We start from the raw sequence: 20,198 nt of genomic DNA, 5'->3' as shown, positions 1-20,198 counted from the left end.
TATTGAATGTGCTTGAAGTTTCTGTGTGTGCTGGGATTTGATTTAAATCCTATTCATAACGGAAATAAAGCTGCCAAATTTGGAAATTGTACATAGACCATTGTGTGTAGGATATTTCCGTGTGTATGAGACAACTGAAAACCTATGCCTCAAGGAGGATTTGGAAAAGAACTTGATATTTAAACGACTAAACCTTTCTGTCTTAATATCTGCCCATTCTTGTCTGCCCATCTAGACACAGCAAAGACTGAGATTCTCACTCATTAAGTTTGAAAAAAAAAAAAAAGAAAAAGATTGTGATGTAATTAAATATAATGCATCCTGTTGTTTGTTGTCTGTTTCTTATATCATGTGTGCGTTACACCCAGCGGTTCTCTACGTGCTTCTGTGTTTTCCACAGGAAGAATTAGTGTTTTGTTTTCCAACCGGTTGCTTGCAACATTTTAGAGTCCCCACCCTGAGGTCACGTCCAATATAATGACCTGAAGTTCAACTGTATGTACAGGGTTAGGCCCCAGAGCCGTGGGTTTCCTGTTTGGCTGGTGGTAGAACACTAAAATATCCACAGACCGGGAGCATCTCAATTACCCATATAAACCACAGCCTCTGTGTGCTAAAATTGAGAGCACACAAAATTTCTGCTTCCAGTATGGAAGTATAGAAGCAGACAAAAGTGTAAAATCAGGCTTGTAAGAAATGCAGTTGATGTGAGTGCTTTAATGGATTCTACCTTAGCAAGCTAGAATCCATTAAAACGGATTGATTTGTTCTGTGGACTAGCTGTGTTTGAGCTGACTGGCTCAATGTCCTTTAAAGGTAATCTGCATCTTTTTCCCCCCGTTTTCTTTTTGTTTGCGCATGTTCACACATGCACGTATGAGTTTGAGCTCTTGTTGCACCTCTTTAAAGCCTGTTAAAAGCTCAGTTAGAGATGGGCGCAAACGGTCCCGCCTACACACCTAAGAGTCTGCAGATGCTAACCATCTCCTTCCTCTCTCCTGGCTTTTTATTTTTTCCTGTCATCTTTGACCCCCTCACACACACTTGCACAGTGAGGGATGAAATTACTTTGTGAAAATGATTGCCTCTGTTGCCTGTTTTCATTATCAAATCAACACACAGTGTAGCCTAGCTTGATTCTTTACAACACCTTGACAACAAAGCGTGTTCCCACAGGAATCCACCCTGGTGTGCGCTGTACTCCATGTGCATTCATGCCTTTTATACTTTACATCGTTTTGTGTGTTTGTACATAAACCATGTGCCATTTCTATGTGTTTATATAGTATGAGAGCTCTTTTAATCCACTTGTGTAGATCTCTGCCTAGAGTCTCTCTCTCACCAGCCCCACTACTCCCACATACTCCCTCCCACATATCCTCCTCTGGTTGGGCTAATCATCGCCTGTCACTTTGCCACCCACACACATGCATGAACATGCACACTAACACACACACACACCTGCTCTCCCTCCCTCATTTCTTTTTCTTTTCTTTCGTTCGCTGTGTCTGCCATCCTACTCTTACTTTATCTCTCTCTCTTCATGTAGGTCTGGAGGGAGTGAGCAATTATAACCTCAGTGAGGCTTGTGGGGCTCTCCAACCCTTTTAGGGAAATGTGGTGTTTGTGGGGCTGGAGGTATTTACAACAGTACCAACCAACCAGCCCTTCTTCATTGTGTTTATATCCATTTGAAGCTAGAGGCATGTTATTTACGACTACGCCTGTAGCTAAGGCAGTTTACAGGTTTAAACTCCTCTGGAAATTTCAAGCATTTTGATTCGTCACTGTAACAAGCCCTCTTTTAAATTTCTCAAGGCTGGTTGGTTAGATTTCTGCCAGTCAGTTAAGTTTCCCTATTTTTCCAGAAAAAGTCTTGCTTCAAAGTCTGGTGTGTTGGCTATTCTTGCTCTACTCAGTTGATTTCAGAGTTCAAATGAATATGACCTAAATAGAATTAAGAGTCTACACATAACTTTGCATGTCTGAAATATTGCCTGAATCATGGTAGATTGAATCGGTTGTCTTGTCTGCATTTTCTTGCTGCATAACATGGGCTATGTGTATTGCAAATAGACTAGTGCTTTTCTACTCGAGCGCTCAAAGCACATTGCACAACAACCCATTCACCAGTTCACACACACATTCGAACATGCACTTTTCTCTATGCCTAAGTGCTTTACGTCTAGCATTTACATGCATTCTTACTCTGCTGAACGCATCAGGAGCAACTCAGGTTCAGTATCTTGGCCTTTGACACACAGACGAGAGCAGTCAGAGACTTAGCCATCAACCTTCTGATTAGTAGATGACCTGCTCTATCTCCTGATGCACAATTGAAAACACTGATTTATTGCGGCTGTCCATGCCAGTAGCTTTCAAGATGTATACTTGGTGGTTTCCCTCTAACCAGTGAAAGTCAGCACATTAGTTTGTGCACTTGAGTATCATGGATCTGCATGACTGACTTTTCACTGAAGGTATGCTGGAATGTTTTGGCCTCTTTAAGACTCAGTATGGTCAGTCTGTTCTTCTTTAAAACTTGCCTGTGCTTGGCTGGGTGTGTTCCATTATGCTGTCCTAAATGTCAGCATTTCAGTGAGAGCTTTTTCTAAAAACCTGTGCAAGCACAGAAATTTCGTAGATATCATATTGTTTTTATATTTGCTGTGACTTTCATTTACCCTGTCTCTGGCTAACAATAAAACAAACTCCCCTTTGGCCATTTGATTTATTCTTCTGTTTTCAACAACCCGGGCAAGAATGTGAAATGCATACACTTTAGACTCCCCAGCCAGAGGAAATCAAATATATTTCATCCCCTCTTATCAGCTTCTCTAGCTTTGCTAATAGCTAAATTTTAATAACATCTTGCATGATTCAGCACAAAGACATGTCTTTCGGGAAATAACATGCATTAGGAAAAAAAAAAGGGAGGCAAATATTAAAAGCACACACTCGCACACAAAAACTCATATTCCTCCCAGTAATTATTGTAGAAAAAAGTGGTACACTCTGGGAAAATGAGGCTGCAAACTGATGTAGCATAACTGTCTTTTTTAGGTTAATGGACCTGGGACACAGGCATTAAATATCTGCCTGTAATTGTATGCTGTCTAAAAGACTACAGTAAATGACATGGTTGTTGCTGAGAGTAAATACTGGGACATGAGGAGTTAACTTTGACATGCTGTATTTGAATACACATACTTTATACATGCATGTCTCTTTAACGGTCTGTCTGTCTCGCTTGCTCTCTCTGTCTGTCTTTAGTGTGGCCTACCTCTCTCCTCCTCCAGCACCTGTCCCTGTTTAAATGAGAGCAGAGGAGCTCTTTTCTTAGCTCTGTGCCACCATCCCAGGGGTCTCTGCCTTATCCTGCTCTATTTCTGAGATACGCATTGCATGCTGGGAAGCTAGTGGCCCCTACAGTCTCCATCTACACACATTCACAATGCCCTTCATTTGTTCATGGCAGGAAACGGAATAGTACTGGACAATTTTACTCAAGGCTCAGTGTAAAGGTTACTGTTAAAGTAATCCTACGCAAAATCGAGGTTGTGTAGATCTGTCACTTTAATAAAAGGTCACTAAGGTAGACAATGCAGAGATGTATAATCAATATAAACTACACAGCAGCTGTCCACAAAAATGCATATTAGCACATATACTCACACGTATACACACTATGTTGCTAGGCAACTTGGTGGTTCTTGATAGTCTCATCTGAACGATTAGTTACAGCAATCAATATGTTTGTTGTGCTCAAATGTAGGCTCAGCCATCTGCAAATCTACCTATTTATTCTACCAAATACAGATAGTCCATGGAAAGTGTACCTTAGTGCCCTCTTAAAGAGATGGTGCACACTTTGTTGAGGGTAGATATTCCTAAGTGAGTAAAGAGGTAAAAGCTGATAGAGCCACCTTGAGCCTTTTAATATTCAGCATATCATATAGCTTAGCCCAATTGGATGCTAAGATGAAGTAATTCTAATCTTAAACGTCACCAGCATAGTGACCTAATGCTGTTGGGTTGTTGTGCTTTCCAATATTCGCAAGCTGCTAACCCTGATCTCTGCTGGAAGTGGGAAACATACAGGTGCTGTATACATTTTTTAAAAATGTATCTTTTACAGAAACAGCTCTGCCTTCAACTGGCCAGGAGCAGCTTCTCTGCTGCAGAGTGCTCCACTGCCAAAGTGACTGCTACAGCACATTTAAATTCTGCTGGTTAGACTGCCACCAATGAAAACCAGCAGTTAGTGCCATGCCAGTGTGAAAGTGTGATCAAACCAGTATGTCCACATCCAACATCTATTTATGCAAATCAGATTTTTATGTCATCATTTAAAACCTTGTCTACTATTTCTATGCCATGATCCAAAAGAGTGTGTGTATTTGTAGGTCTGGGCTTGTACATGGGAAATAATCCACTAGCAGCAACTCTTAGGGTGTAGCCTATACAAAACAGATCAATGCACTTTAGAAGCCCCAGTGAGTCTGCTGTTGTTTCCTCTCAGTGGTGCATTAGTGTACTCTGTTGTGTTTAGATGCCCTGGTTTACATAGAGCTTTCTTTCAGGGTCAAGTAGCGCGCACACACACACACACACTCATGGTTAAAGAGCTTAGTTAGATTTTCAAAGCAACCACTCTTTTTTTTCTTTTTCTTATTTCAACATGACTGTGCTCTTTTTTTTGTTTTGTTTTTCTTATAGCCTTATAGCATTTGATAAAACTATGCTGTATTAGGGATTCAAATGTAATGTGAGATAAAGGCTATTGCTCTTTTATTTTGAATGCTCTTTTTGTTTTGTTACATTGTTGTGTGACATGACAGCTGTGTTCTTCAGGGATTTTCCAGGTCTCTTCACTTTTCCCTGTCCTACCTCCTGGTGTCTCTTTGCCTAACTTACCCTAGATTGTGTTGAACTTTTTTTTTTTTCACTCTGAAGTTGATACTTTTGATTCTTAGACGTCTTTGTGTCAGGAGAGTGAGACAAAAGAATTCCACATCACAAACACAGTACTGTGTATTTCTTTATATTTTGGTTTCAATGAGTCAGACTTTCTTGTAACTTTTGGAGTGTTCTTAAGCAATACTGTAGTTCTCCATGCTTTCTGAAAGTCTCAAAGTTTTTCTGTGGATTTTAGCTGCTTTTTTAACTCACTTTCAGTCCAATCCTCTGATCATTTTTGGAGGAAGGTTTCATTTGTTAAGCCACTTAACTTTGACCTATAAGTCATTCAAGCTTAAAAAGCTCCAACTGGACAAGTGGAGGACAAAAGAAGTGTGAGGTCTAAAAAGATATCTACGGCAGATAAACAGTATTCGATGTTGCTATTGCACAAGGGGGGTTGTGCAGCAGCAATCAAAGTATCAGTCATGGTGCCAGACTTTGTTCAGCTTTATGCAGGTTTCCACTAGTTTACTAAAGTACATGCAGCTCTTATACTCCCAGAGGAGACCCCGCAAAACACATATAACAGTTTAGATGTATGGGGAGAATGACAGACAGGAAATGGTCTCCTGCAGTGATCCTTTAGCATATGGGTGACTTTTCAACCCAGTGAACTATATCGGCACCCCACACAAGTTTACGTTGTCATAAATGTATTGAGTCATGCATGTAAACCCCTAGCTTTACATACATGACTTAGTGAGATCATAGTCCACTACTTAAAATAATTTTAGTGTTAGTTGTTTTTCTTAAAAGAAAAATCATTATTATTCAAAAGATGCAAAATTTTCAGTCTCTACTGCCCCTGCGGTAGCATTAAATATTCAAAAAAGGCCATTGTGAAACTGAAAATATGCATATTTTTGGTTTTAAATTATTAGGTCAGCAGTCAAAAAAAATAAAGGTTTTGGTTTAATGATGCCTGATCATTTGAATGTGCTGTCTACCTCTACCTCAGAATTAAAGTCAAGATTATGATATACATTTTTAAACTTTGCCTCACTTCCCTTCAGCCATTACATATTTCCCTGTTAAGCCTTTATTATGGCCTACATGCATGACACCATTGCTGGGCAAACTTATATCAGGCTAGTAGGTTGAACAGCTGTGACTGCTAAGCTTCTAATTTAAGCCAGATGTCAAACATGCATCAGTATTTTTTTCTCCTCCTGTGAGAGGCTACATGAATGAGCAAAGTGGGGAAACGAGTTCAAACAGAGTTTATCGTTGAGTTTACAGAACCTACGTGTACACGGGTGTGTGTCTGCGTCTTTACGAGAGAAGGAGATGGATGAACTTTAAATACAAGCTGGCCTCAGAAGCTGTGCTTCCACAGTGTACTACACATGTGCAGCATACACCCTGGGCCATCCAGAGTCTCAGCTATTATCTGTGTCTCACACATTATACTGCTGTCCCATTATACTTGCCTACTTACAGTGTAGTTGTTTCCCTTGTGGCTTGGCTTGCCAGGTAGGCTAGCGTTTACATCCCTCCTTAGTCACAGAAACTGTGTGCACACACACACACACACACACACACATTGTACTTTACTCAGACTCCCCAGGCAAGCCGCACACCACTCTCCTCCCCGGGAGATTTTATATGCGGATGCAATGATGGTTGATTGTAAGGATGGAGATCTTTCAGCTGTGTTTTGTAACACAACATTTTGCCAGCATTGCTCCTCATCTTGTAGCTTCTTCCATGGCAACGACCCTCGCATTATCCTGCTTCCATGACAACCCTTAGTGAATCTGGTTTGACCTTCACCAGTGATTCAGTGTCTCTCCATCCACCTCCATTCTCTCCATCTCTGTCTCTCGTGTTGCAAACTTCCAGTTTTTATATATATATATTTTCTTCACCATAGCCCACATTCTGTTATTCACTTTTTTTTTTCTCTATCTCCACCTGTGTGGGTGTATCATGGCTGCTGTTACACAAGCAGTCAATACATCTACACAAGCTGATGTCATACTTCAGGGGACAGTCTGTTCATATGCATGCACTGGAGTCTTGCAGGCATGCTTCCTTCTCTGACTCAGTGGTTTAAGCTAGCAGGCGTGTGGCTGCTTGTTGCAGAGCTGCAGGTGCAGATAAACCAGATCACCTCACAACAAAGAAACTATTGTTTTTGTCAGCCAGGGACACAGGCGAGGTTCAAGTGCGCTGGGAAATATTGATACTAGAATGACAAGTCCATGAAAGTTTATTTACCGGTGTTTTTCTGCATATCCCATACGTAGGTGTGTATCTGTATCTGAGTTTATGGTGAGCAACCTGTCATGTCAGTCCTTGATAGTATGCGGATATCCTTATCAGGCTGGTTGCTCTAAACACCAAGTGTCACTAGCTGTCGTGCATGACACATGCTTTCCGTAGAAACCAATAGCGTTGCAAAACACATTCCGATTTTTCTCATTTTTGCTTCTTTATTAATTTTAGATGTAATGCTCTGATGTTAACTGCTATTGAAAGATGCCCACGTTGCTGTTGCTGTTTTTATGTGATGTTGAAGTTGCCATGGTAGCAATTTGTATCCCCAAAGTGTGTGTTTTCTTTCTCTCTCTCGCTTGTAAAATATGCTTTGACGTTGTACGTACTGCAGTAATGAAACTACAGATGACAGGATGATATCTTTTTGAAAATGTGTTTTTGTGCCTTTTCTGGCATCTTCCAAATACCCTGTTTTGCCTGTTTACTGCCACTGTACATGATGTGCGAGTGTACTTTTGTCAGCAGCAGGGTGATGGATACTCATTAGTTAATTGATCTAGCTAGTTGAAGCCACCAACAGAATGACAGTTTCTAAGCCTGAAGGGCTGTGATCAGGGATGAGTATCTGTAAGCTGCTTAGCAGGCCTGCTGGGAACTGACAGGATGCTTTGGCCTCCTTCTCAACCCCTGTGAGGCGCAAGATCAGCAGGCAGGTTGCAACATGAGCAAAAGGCGTTGCTGTCTAGGGCATTCGGTGATGAGCTCGTCAGGCGTTGTAGTGTCATTGATTGCAGTAAATTTAGCAAGTGATGAAGGAGGAAAAAAAATCTTGATAAGATGTCAGTTTTTTTGCTGCGCACACAGGTTTTCTGGTGATAAGCAGGTCAGCAAAATTGTAAAAGTGGAATTTTAATTCTGTCACTTTACTGTACTATAAGTCAGAATTGCTGGCAAATGCAGTAATAAATATCCTAATAAACTACAGTATGCAGTGTTTTGTGCAATTTAATATGCATCTATATGCTGCCTCTAGATGGGGTTAAAAGTAGCTGTGCTAGAAAAGCGTTTCATTCACTGCACGTTATGCTACTGTTAACAATTTTCTTGCAGAATGCTGAGTGCATATTGCAGTTTCCTTCCCCCCACGGTGTAAACACCAAGCTCAAGTTTCACAGCTCTGTATAAACTTTGGATTTGTGTTTTTCTTTGAACTGTCAAAGTCAGCTCTGTCGTGGTCACTTCAGTGTCACCGGTTTGCACCGCGCTTGCTGTTTGTTGCGAAGGAGACCACTCCAAAGCCCTTTGGTGCAGAATAAAAGTTTGTTCTGAAACCACTTCAGCTCGAGTAGCGAGTTTTACTTATGGAGCATTTTGAGGTGGGTTGAGATGTGCTCTCCTAGGTCAGTTTTCAAAAAGAGGCTGCAACAGGAGAGGAAATAAAGTGCTTTGTCCTTATTTGATGCTTTTATAAAATGGTCGCAACATTAATGTCTGCGGAGACAGAGTAATAGAGAATTGTTTTTTTACCCAGACTTTCATCTTTAACTTTTTTCCAGTCATGCTTTTAATTTCTTGGAACCTTTAATTGAAGGTTTCAATACGTAATGCTATGACAAAACTTTTGTTTATTTTATAGATGAAACCAAAACTAAACTCATATCTCAGTGCTGTAGCCACTTACTGAAGTTCTCAATCTCTTGTCATTAAATATAGAGCATGTAGCATGTCTGATAGATCTAAAGGGGCTTTGGAAAATATGTGTCTCATATTTCTGTACATGTATATCTCACACTGTCTTTACACCAGGCCTGTCTCTGTATGTTTGTATGTGTGTCCTTTGCTCAATGTTGCTCTTTGTATTCCTTTTCTTGACAATGCACTGCACAGTCAGAAGAGGCAGTCTGTAGGTATATAAACATTAAAACCTCAGTAGCTGCATGACCCTACCTTATCTCTACGTTTTGGCTGTTTAACTTGTTTATTCTGTGGAGAGTTTAACCTTTCTTTTAGGTGTTTCTTTTTTTGTTGTTGTTGCACTATAAATTACACTGCCTAGTAATCAAAGAAAGAAAGGCACTATGTTTGATCTCCACAAGACATCAGTATTTTTACCCTTGAACAACTAGATTTAATTTGAGCCTTTTGCTTCCCCCAGATTTTGTTTTTCACTTCATTCTCTTTTCATTTTTCCCCATCACTTGATGTTGCTTCCCTGCCTCGGTTTTCTGCTATCTTGGGCCAAAAAACAAACTTTCATAACATTCTTCATCGTCCCAGTTGCAAGTCACTTGTCCTGTATGTTTGTGCGTCTTGTATTGCTACTGCATGGGCGTTGCAAGACGGGGTCTCTCTGTTTCTTCTCTGTTGCATTCCTCGTTTAATCTCTTTCTTGTTTCAAAGTTTTTTTTGTTTTGTTTTTCTTGTGGTTCCCCGTTCTCTCTGTTTTCTGCTCATGTTGTGGAGCACTGTTCATGTGTTTCTTCTCTGTCTCCCTGTTTCTCTCTGTGTAGGGGATGTGCTGTTCCAGATGGCAGAGGTCCACAGACAGATCCAAGTGCAGCTAGAGGAGATGGTTTGTATTCTGAGCTCAAAAGGTTTCTAACTGTGCAGCTCAACACTACATGGATACAATTTAAATCTTTTAACGGTAGATCAGTATTAGTTTGGTGGTGTGGCTCTGCTCCCAAAACAATTTGCCCAGTAATGACACAAATTTTGCCCGGAGCTATTGACAGTATGGGATAAGTGATGTTAAATGAACATAAACTGGTATTGAATGAATAGGCCTGCTGAGGCTATATCATCCACATTGCTAACACAGGAGGTGGTTGGGAAAGTCGAGTGAGTTCATTGCGCAGTATGGCGCTCTGGGCAATTTTCTTCTTTGCTGCATTATCCAGAAGTTACTGCTGTGCATCTAATACAGAAAAATAATAGAAAAATGTCATTGCCCTCATTGCTGCCCTTTAGTCATTTATTTTGGATGTATGCTATATTGCCAAAAGTTTTCACTCACGCATTTAAATAAATTCAGGTGTTCCAATCACTTTCATGGCCACGGTGGTGTAAAATTAAGGCATACAGACATGGGTCACTCTCAGGAGCTCAGTAAATTCCAGCATGGTATCGTGATAGGACAACGAGTCCAGTTGAGTAATTTCCTTCCAATAAATATTCCACAATCAAGTGTTAGTAGTTTTATAACAAAGGAGAAGCGATTGAAAACAACAGCAACTCAGCCACAAAGTCGTAGACCGAGGGTGAATTTTCCATGGCCGAGCAGCTGCATCCAAGCCTTACATCACCAAATGCAATGAGGTGGGATTATGGAGTGGGGGGTTGCTGTTTTTCGGAGTTGGGCACAGCCCCTTAGTATCAGTGGAGGAAACGCTTAATGCTTCAACATACCAAGAAATTTTAGACAATTATACGTTTCCAACTTGTTGGGAACAGTTTGGGGACAGTCCCTTCATGTTCCAACATGAATGTGCACCATTGTACTAAGCAAAGTCTATAAAGACATGGATGAGCTAGTTTGGTGTGAGCCCTGACCTCAACACGATCAGAGTTGAGACTGCGACCCAGGCCTTCTTGTCTAACATCGGTATCTGACTTTGCTTCTGAAAGAATGGTCATAAATTCCCATCAACACATTTCTAAACCTTGTGGAAAGCCTTCCCAGAAGAGTTAAAGGTGCTAGAGCTGCAAAAGGTTGACCAACGTCATATTAAACCTTATGGATTAAGAAGATCTCTCAAGTTCATACGTGTGTGAAGACAGACGAGCAAATACTTTTGGCATTATAGTGTATATGTGCAACTATCTGTGGGGTACCATCTTGAATTTGATTTAAGAGAGGAGCACCTGGGTTTAGTCTACCACTAATACACGGCATTATGCATGATAAAATCCAAAATTTGTTGCAGTTTTAGACTTAAGACTTGTTAAACTCTTTGCCCACATTCTCATTCAAAGTAGTAAATCCCTCCACATCTTCACTTTTCAAGCATTCTCCCAGAGGCTCTTGTTATAGCCAAACATTTTTCCTGTCTAAGATTAGATTCTTTTTTTCCCTTTCCATTCATTATATAACATTTTCAGTCTTTTGCTGCTTCTGTCCTTTTTCTTTTGTTTTGAGTGCTACATGAATTTTTAAAGGTTTAAATGATTTGATAGCCATTGCCTTTTGGTTTATGAATATTTCATATAGCATTCCAAATTTTTTGGAAACATTGTTGTGGTTTAGACAAATACATATATGGGATATTAGCAGAGCTTTACCTAAATTCCCATTTTTTGAACATTAAGTTAAATTGACATCACAGGACAATATTGTTTCTGTATGTTATCTCACTTACCACACAAGAACTGACATGTTAACTTAAATCTTTTGCGTTTTTTCTCCAGCTGAAATCCTTCCACAATGAGCTCCTGTCCGAGCTCGAGAAGAAGGTGGACCTGGATGCTCGTTATTTGACTGTGAGTATTTGTACGTTGTGCTTCCAAATCCAGAGGAGAGCGCCACTTCATAAGTGCACTCCATATGTGAGCTTATTTTAACAGTTCATGTAATGTGGCATCGAATTAGTTACGGCTTGATTTGACCTTAAATGATTACAGAGATGGAGGTAAAGCTCTGTGTGTGTGTGTGTGTGTGTGTGTGTGTGTGTGTGTGTGTGTGTGTGTGTGTTCTCAACTATTTCAAAGTCTGAGACAATTAAAGGGTCTGTCTGGGAAAGGAGATGTTTTGAAATAAAATAATAACATTCAAGTCTACTCACCCCGTCAAGGGTAGACTGATTATAATAAACCCCTCCTGGAGTGTGTTGTGTGTAAGCGCTGTGAAGCTGGTCTACATGTGATATCTTTAGAATGAGTGGGTTGCAGCCTGAGTGTAGAGCAGTACTGCTGTGCCTTGTTTTGGGGGATGGGACGCTACCATTATTGTACGGTTTTGTTGGAAGGACCACGTTATGAGCTGCTTCAGCACCCAGCTACTCACTCACACACACTCTTTATATAACATTGCTTTTTAATTGGGAGGGTGGGTGTCATTTAACAGGGAGACCTATCAGTAAACTCAGATGGTGTTATATTGAGTTAATATTAAAGCCGTGAGATGTGTTAGAAACCATCTTGAATTGCTGACTCTCTTATACATCTAATATAAATTTCTCATTCTTCTGCAGTTTCAGACATTTATTTCTGGGAATTTCCCCGAGCCTTTAACAACCATCATTTAATATGGATGCCTTTCTGATCTGCTGCAGTGACAATAGTGATCACTTTACCTCAGACTTTTTGAAATAATCATCTGAAACTTTGACTGAGTTCAGAAAGACTGGCGTGTTTCCTCTGGGGGATTTTTCTCTCTTTTCTTCTATTTTGCTTGTGCTCCATGAAATCCACATCAGAGTTTGGACTGAATAACACTGAATTCCAAAAAGCAAATAGAAGCAAAGAGAAGCATCTCAGTCAAATCAGCCTTCAAAACAAGGGTCAAATTCTCAACGCATACCAAAGTTCACCATCTGACCCCTCTGTTTCTAATCTGCTTTAAGCACACAAACCAGTTATCTGTCTGGAATAATACCCAATGATGGAGAGTTGTGTAGTAAACGCATGAAAGTGTACTGGCTTTAGCTTTAATTAGGGGGTGAATTTCAGCTCAACAAAGAGGATGCTTGGGATATTACTTTATATACCCTGCAGGGCAAACTTACTCAATAGTCAATTGTTCTGTTTCTACTCACTGCTATGATTTATGTGCTAAAGTGTGTTCACAATAGATCCACAGCTCCCAGGACTTAAATTAAATGTCAATAGCAGAACAGCAAATGCTGTGTGCACTGCTTTTCTGGAAGGACTGAGGTAATGAAAGGATGGGTTATTCATATTCGTTGTTATTGTGTTACAAACTGGATAACCGGTGCACAGACGTATTTTGGTAATTTTTCTTTTGTGAAAACATATTAAACAGAGGGACTTCTTATGTTAAACTATTTAGTAGTGGCCAAAAAAATCCCAGCCATTTTTTTTAAGTGTGGTGTTGGGGAGGTCTGTGCTGTTTACAGGATTTCAGTCAAGCTCAATCCTATAGAAGTAAGCCACCCTTTTCTCAGCTATGAAATTGAAAAACCGCATGTGTCATACTGCTAGATTCCTGGTGACAACAGCGGCTTCTTTTCTGTGCCTTTTCAGAATACCTAGAATATGCTACCTGCATCTTCAGTGACTTACAGTATGCAAATGTGGGTGTTGAACCCTCATGCATGAGCTCTCCAATTTTGCCGTGTACTGAAACCACATGAGCTTTGTCACACTAGGCACTGTTTCTATAGCAACAGAGCTGGTAAAGCCTGGAAACAAAGTTGTTTTGCTTATAAATGAATAAATAAGCAAATTATATTAATCAAAGTACATTTCTGGTTTAAAAAAAAAAACACTAATGAATAGCTTTTATCATTTTTACAAGCAATCATGCATTGGTTTTGTTTTGGTTTTTTTTTTTTTTTTTTTAAACATTGTTGGATCTCACTGATTGTTGCCCATTTTACATCATGAAAATCAATTTTAACCAGGTTGAGAAAGTACTTAGTGACAGCAAATGCTTTAGGAGACACAATCGCAAGCAGTGCAGATGTTAAATCAGTCAAAAAGAAGCAGTCCCAGAGCTTATAAAAGATTATGTAAATTGCATTAATTAAAAAAGACTGCTTTGGGACATTTTTAAATTATCCTATCTTGCAGCATCAGTGCCATACAAAAAATAATTTTCTGGTGTATCATAAAACTGTAGCATGTTTCAGAACTCTAGCAAATTATTTCTGTGCTTTTGTGCTATGGGTGGAATCCAGACTTTTGTTTTTTAGTTTTCTTCTGAGCTTCAAACTTGCCTGAAAACCTTTGGGAAATGGTTTTCATTCCTGTTACTTGCCTCATTTATTTCTCTGCCTTTTTGTTTTTTTCTCACTCAGACTATTTAATTTGCGGCCCTGTTTTAGGAAGTCTAATTTTGTGTTGTGCACCACTTGCTGCCCCACGTAGGCTGCCCTGAAGAAATACCAGATGGAACACAAGAGCAAAGGGGAGAGTCTGGAGAAGTGCCAAGCTGAACTAAAGAAGCTGCGCAGAAAGAGCCAGGGCAGCAAGAACCCCTCCAAGTATGGAGAAAAAGAGATACAGGTGAGCCTGTTTTGAGAGTTTTTGCATGTCTTCAAACATTTGCAATTATTACAATGAAAGGGCAACATTTAAGCATGCAAAGCACCCAAGAACAGAAATGACAAGAACAAAATTCAGAAATAACAAACCAAATCTTGAGTTTCTCAAGTCAGATGGACTGCTGTGCTTAGTTTCAGCAGGATTTCCATGAATTTGGGTGACTTATAAGACTCAAAACAGCTAGGATGTGGTGGTGATGAGGAGTTGTCCTGAGTGGGAAGGCAAATAGTGGAGGTTTGATTATGAACTGTGCACCCTTAACAATCTTTATTACATTGAGACATGTATGACAAGCACTTTGATAAGAACATGCGTGAGGAAATAACTACACTAATTCATGTACCGAGGTGTGTGCACTTTACTCAGCCAGTATGTTACAGCGCAAAGCTTTGATCAACGTTTTAATGGGGTGAGTAAAAGCACAGCCTGCAAATGTGACACAAAATAGATGACTCAATTATCAAAAATGGGCTAGATACGATGACAGAAATCTGAGGATGTTATACATCAAATGTTGATGGTTTAAAAAAAAAAAAAAAAAGTCATAGCCGGATGTTATCTAAGTATACTATTTATCCAATTTTTTCTGTGTTCTAGTTGCTTAATAAAATGATTATCCTAATAATACTACAGCGTATCACAGCCTGAACTGTCTTAGCCAAGCTTTCTTGTAGTATAAGTAAGTAATCTTCAGGAAGAGTTCACCAGGCTTCTCAAAGCTCTGCTTTGGATGTTAGCTACCTTTAGTTCCCACGCTGCTTCGATAATGGTGAGGTCCAGGCTCCTGGGAGGCCAGTACATGTGTTCTGATAGTGTTAGTACTGATAGTCCTATCTAGTACTGATAATTAGTTACTGATAGTGGTCCATTGTTTGGCTTTCTATTCAGGTATGCTTTTAAATCATTGGCAGTGTGTGTGGTAATGCTGAAAAATGACGTTGCTGGCAAAGAGATGCTTTTTAGTTGGGATTGCATGTTGGATCAAAATCTAAAATCTGGGTAGAAACTCACTGTTGTATCTCTCTCCTGACGTCCTGTGCATATGTTTAAATCAACAACTTCAGCTTTAGATTTATCACTCCATAACACTCATTTCTCATCTCTTTTATCTTGTATCAAATCGTGATTTATTTATTTTTTCCAAATTTCTTAAAGACATTATTTTCAGACACAGTTCATCTGCTATTAATATTTTTATTAACTCTGCCACTACTTTTGCACTCCACTTCTACGGTTTCCTCAATTTTCTTAAGGTAACACTGTGCACCATGCTGGTATATGCCAATCTTTAAGCTAATAGCTCTCTAGGAATCACCTTGATGCAAAAAGATTATTTTTTTTATGCCTGTCAAAATGTGTTATCTTTGGCATCTTTTTGCAGATTCATCTCAAGAAATCAGAACAGATTACATGTTCTGTGACAGGCTGCCAGTTACAAAACGCCTAAAGATACAACCTAAAATTGGCTCTTTTCCAAGATGTGTTTTACGTGTGGACAAAAAAGTGGTTCATCCCTTGATTTAGGTGCCTGTTTATGCTTCAAACATTCATAGGTCAAAAAAAAATGAGTGCTAAAGCAGGAAATATCCAAAGAGAAATGTTTGAAATACTGACAGCCTGGAGAAATGCTGCTCAAGACCACTTTAAAAAACAGCAGAATATCTAGCTCCTTTAGAAATAAAATATAAAGGAATGATCAATGGCTCAACACTTTTGCACAGTACTGTGTGTCTTTTGCACAGTTATTAGAAATTCGACATTTACTTTATAACCTGCTGTGAAGTATAGAACAAATGTTTAATCATCACTTAAAAGAAAATGATTTTTAAAAAAACAAAGCAATCAAATTGTAAACAATGCTGACTCAGTGTTTACATGCATTATGGAAACTGGATCCACGAAGAGATCAAAGCACCGCTTGCACTCATTTCGTGATTGTTTCCATAGGAAAGCAGCATCTGTGGGAGTCCTTCAAGTGAAACGAATGTTGACGAGTTGAAAAGACTCTTTGCTGTTAGACATAACTTAATTAGTTATCTTTCATAGTTCATTATCTAGCATTTGACCACCTGCTTGACAGCAGAAAACACGCTCCTGCAAAGGCACTCCTTTTCTCATTGCCAGGCTTTATTCAAATGCTGTTTATTTGTTTAGTCCTGTAGCCAGTGTCAATATCAAACTGAGAAAAATGACACAGCAGAGAATGTCAACAGTGTGATTGCTGTTCCTTCACAAGGCTGGAAACTTGAGTCTGATGGAGGGAAAAATGTCAAACTAACAGGTCAAGACTTGTAGGGTAATTACTGCGGGGTTGGTCTTTGCCGTGAAGTGTGGCCGTCCATGACAGAATCCGATTGATGATTCTAGCCTCACTTAAGCATAGCGCTGTCTTCCAGAGTTCTCTGGGTTTAAAAACATTCCTTTGCTTTTCAGGTTCTTGAAGAATAGGCTCCTCCTCTGTCTGATCAGTTTACATGCTATGACACGCACTTTGTCACACATCTGCCCTATCCTGTCTGGAGCAGTATGGCAGTGCTGGATTGATCTGACTGCTGTGTCACATTGAGTTTGTTCCACGGTGTCAGGCATGTCATGAAGAGATGCCGTCTGAAGTGTCATCATAAAGCATCAAAGCTCGCAGTGTGTAGCCGTCCGGTTTTGTTCAGACCACTGCTTGAATTGAGACGGATGTTTGAGGGCACTACAGCAATAAAGCTCAGCTAAGAATGGCAAGTTGCTACATGTATTTGGCTACCTGAAGCGTGTGCTACATAATTAGACCTGTGGTAAGGTTCCCATGGCATAATTTTATAACAGCAACTGCAACTTTCAGAAATAAAGAAGTGCAAATAGTAGTTTAATGATGTAAAATTTCAAAATATTGGTCTAAATTCCCGATGACAGGCCAACTTAGATTAATGCTTTCTGTCTTTACATTCTACTGACAGTTTAGCTTTATTATAGACTTCAGAGTTGTAATAGGATTGCAAAAGACCCCTGGGGGCATCAATCCATCTTTTTTTTTCTTAATGGCTGTGCAAGAGGAAAGTAGTTGCCACAGTAGTTGGGCAAATAAACTGACTAATATCACAGAGCTACTACCCAATAATCAAAAAATACACCTTTTGCTTATTGGGCATAGAGAACTGAAGCTCTTCTTCTGAGTTTGTATGACCAGAAAAGCTCTGGACCTACAATGTTCAGTCAGTTAGCAGAAAAAAGCAAAAATCAATCTCCCTTTCTCATTTTCAGCCCGCTCACTCTCCCTGATCATATCATGTCTGTGGGCGTGTGAGAGAAAAGTCAACTCGTTTGTGCCTGAGCCCCGCAGGGAAGACGACACACAGAGAGGGAAAGAGCCCTGCACTCCCACAAGACCTGTGCTGCACAATGACAACCATCCACCTAGAAAGAGATAGAAAGTGACCGGCTGCAGATATAAAGTCCGCAGCTTACTTTGTGCAGATAGAAAATGGTTCTTTCTCCAGCAACTGAGAAAGCACAACTAAAAGTTGCTAAGATGCACTCACCATTTCCTTCTCCTAGGCCAAATTTCTGTTATTTTAGCAGATGAGAGGCAAAAAGATTTCCTTTTTTTCGTGGCCTCTCTTTTCATTAAAAAGTAAAGTATGTCTGAACAGTCTGGCAAACTTATTGATCGCCTTCCTCTCCTCTCACTCCACTGTCTCTCCCGCTTCGGTATATGTGCCTTTGTATTTCCTCCCTTCCTCATTCTCTCTTGCCTTCAGTGGTCAAAGCCTGCTAGAATACTAATCAGTTCATTATGTAGTTCATTGGAGAGGACAAAGGTACTATAGAAAGGTGTTTCATCTAGATAAACTCCTTTGCTCTGTAGAGGCTGTTAATAAGAGCCCAGACAGTCACAGACAGAAGAGTTCATGATTAAGAATTAATGTCATTAGATGTTTGATAAGCTCTGGGCTTCTTCAGCTCTGTGTCATTAAAAAAAATGAAAAGTGATCCCAACCTGGAATTGTGGGTACATTCATTCACATTCATGCACAGCTCGAAAAAGGCACAAGATATGAGCTTTGACAAAGACACTGTAATGTGTAGTTTCCTTCTGTCGTGCCCTGAAGCATTACAATACAGTTCTTGAATCCGAAGAGTACTGATGAGGAAGGAACAGAAGAGCAGACCTAAGCAGCTCTGAGCTGTGCAATGAGATGCTCTCGAATCCCCACAGGAATAAACGGAGTATAAACAGTTTTGATGTTTTGAATCTTATAGTTTTCTTCACTTTTTGAAGGATGTGAACGCTCCTCCCTCCACGTTGCGTGCAATTATGGAAAGCCCTGTTGGTACACAGTGCAACAGAGTGCATAATGCCACATGCAGTTTTTGCTGTCTTATTAAGATTTCGTCCTGAATATGTCAGTGTAAAGAGGCATAAAAAGAGAGAGGCAGATATGCTAATCCAGTGAACTCTGAATGTAAGAACTGCACTAACTTGTAGCAGGTTCCATTCATGTTCATAACCTTTGCAAAACAAGTCATTCGATCTATGATGTAGCCTGAGGTCCCTAAGCTATAATAGTGGCTGGTGTTTGCTTAGGCTTTTTCTTACTGCATCATTGTCTTGGGTTACTTTGGTGACCTTTTGAATGACTGAGAATTTGGGGCTTGTGAATTTGACAAGTGGAGAGGGCACACTGGTTGAGCTGCTCCTATTAGCTCTGCTTAGAAGTGCTAGAAAGGCTAGCAGACTGTGAGTCACAGGCTGCAGAAACAAAAAAGGGTCACTCCAACAGAGAAATGAGAAGAAGAAGAGGAGCAGATCTTTAAATGGTCATTTTGTGGCTTCCCTGATATAACTGAAGACCCATTTACACATTTTAGCAAGCTGAATTGTCTACCTTTGGGGCGGATGTGTGACATATTTCTCTCTTGCTTTCTGCCCCCTCTCTTTATTCTCTCTGCAATGTAGACTATGACTCATACCAAAACAAAAGTCTTTAATAAGAAAGCAACAGGTGGGAGCAGGAATGCCCCAAATTAAAATGTAGTAAAAAAAAGAAAAAGAAATAAAGAGCTCTCAGTAGACTAAAATATGTGCATCATTCTTCCATCCTTCTCTTTCCTGATTTGCAACTTGGCTCCATTGAATTGTGTAATGGTGCAGGTGAATTTCTTCCTGTGACAAAAGGCTGGAATTCAAAATGTGGTGAGCACTGTTTGCTCACAGGAAGACGGTCCCGGGTTCAAATCCACCGGCCGTCTGGGACCTTTTTCTGTCGAATTTGCATGTTCTTCCTGTGCCTGTGTGGGTTCTCTCCAGGTACGGCGGCTTCCTCCCACAATCGACAGCCATGCATGTTAGATTAATTATAAATTGGCAGTAGGTGTGAACCTGAGTGTGAATGGTTGTTTGTCTTCCTGTGTTAACCCTGAGACAGACTGGCAACCTGTCCAGCGGTTCCCCGCTTCTAAGTGGGGTACTGGCTACAGTCCCACACCTCTCCCCTTGTGACCCTGAATTAGATAAGCAAACGAATGGCTGGACGCATCTTTTTCAAAATGTTTGTGTTCACTATCATTTAGCCACTTTAAATATTCCTACACGCATGGAATCAGTGTTGTGTTGACTGCTGGCAGTGGGGAAGTAGTGTGCTCTGGTGGTTACTCAATGAAATGCAGTACATCGGCGCTGCGTGGTCTCACCGTGGGATCTTAGATTTGCCTACGGGGAGGAATTTGATCAACTTCATCAGTCTTAATGGGCCACAATGTGGAACCCTCGAACTTCTATTTTAATTAAGAACACTGAACTT

At 40.1% G+C, this 20,198-nt stretch overlaps 1 protein-coding gene across 5 annotated transcripts in view; it reads left to right on the top strand.

Moving 5' to 3' along the window:
- LOC146576262 (BAR/IMD domain-containing adapter protein 2-like) overlaps positions 1 to 20,198 on the top strand; it is a 51,417-nt gene that overhangs the window by 19,572 nt on the left and 11,647 nt on the right. For all 5 annotated transcript variants that reach the window (XM_085271390.1, XM_085271392.1, XM_085271393.1 and 2 more), the window contains exons 4-6: positions 9,693 to 9,754; positions 11,590 to 11,661; positions 14,230 to 14,367. In XM_085271390.1, the coding sequence (XP_085127516.1) occupies positions 9,693 to 9,754; positions 11,590 to 11,661; positions 14,230 to 14,367 (272 nt within the window). The remainder of the gene's footprint in view (positions 1 to 9,692; positions 9,755 to 11,589; positions 11,662 to 14,229; positions 14,368 to 20,198) is intronic.

The sequence above is a fragment of the Mchenga conophoros genome, linkage group LG4 (genome assembly GCF_057382185.1).
Source record: "Mchenga conophoros isolate Kocher_MC1m ecotype Shallow Benthic linkage group LG4, M_conophoros_male_GT1.1, whole genome shotgun sequence".
Lineage (NCBI taxonomy): Eukaryota > Metazoa > Chordata > Actinopteri > Cichliformes > Cichlidae > Mchenga > Mchenga conophoros.
This window is presented reverse-complemented; position numbering and strand designations above follow the sequence as displayed.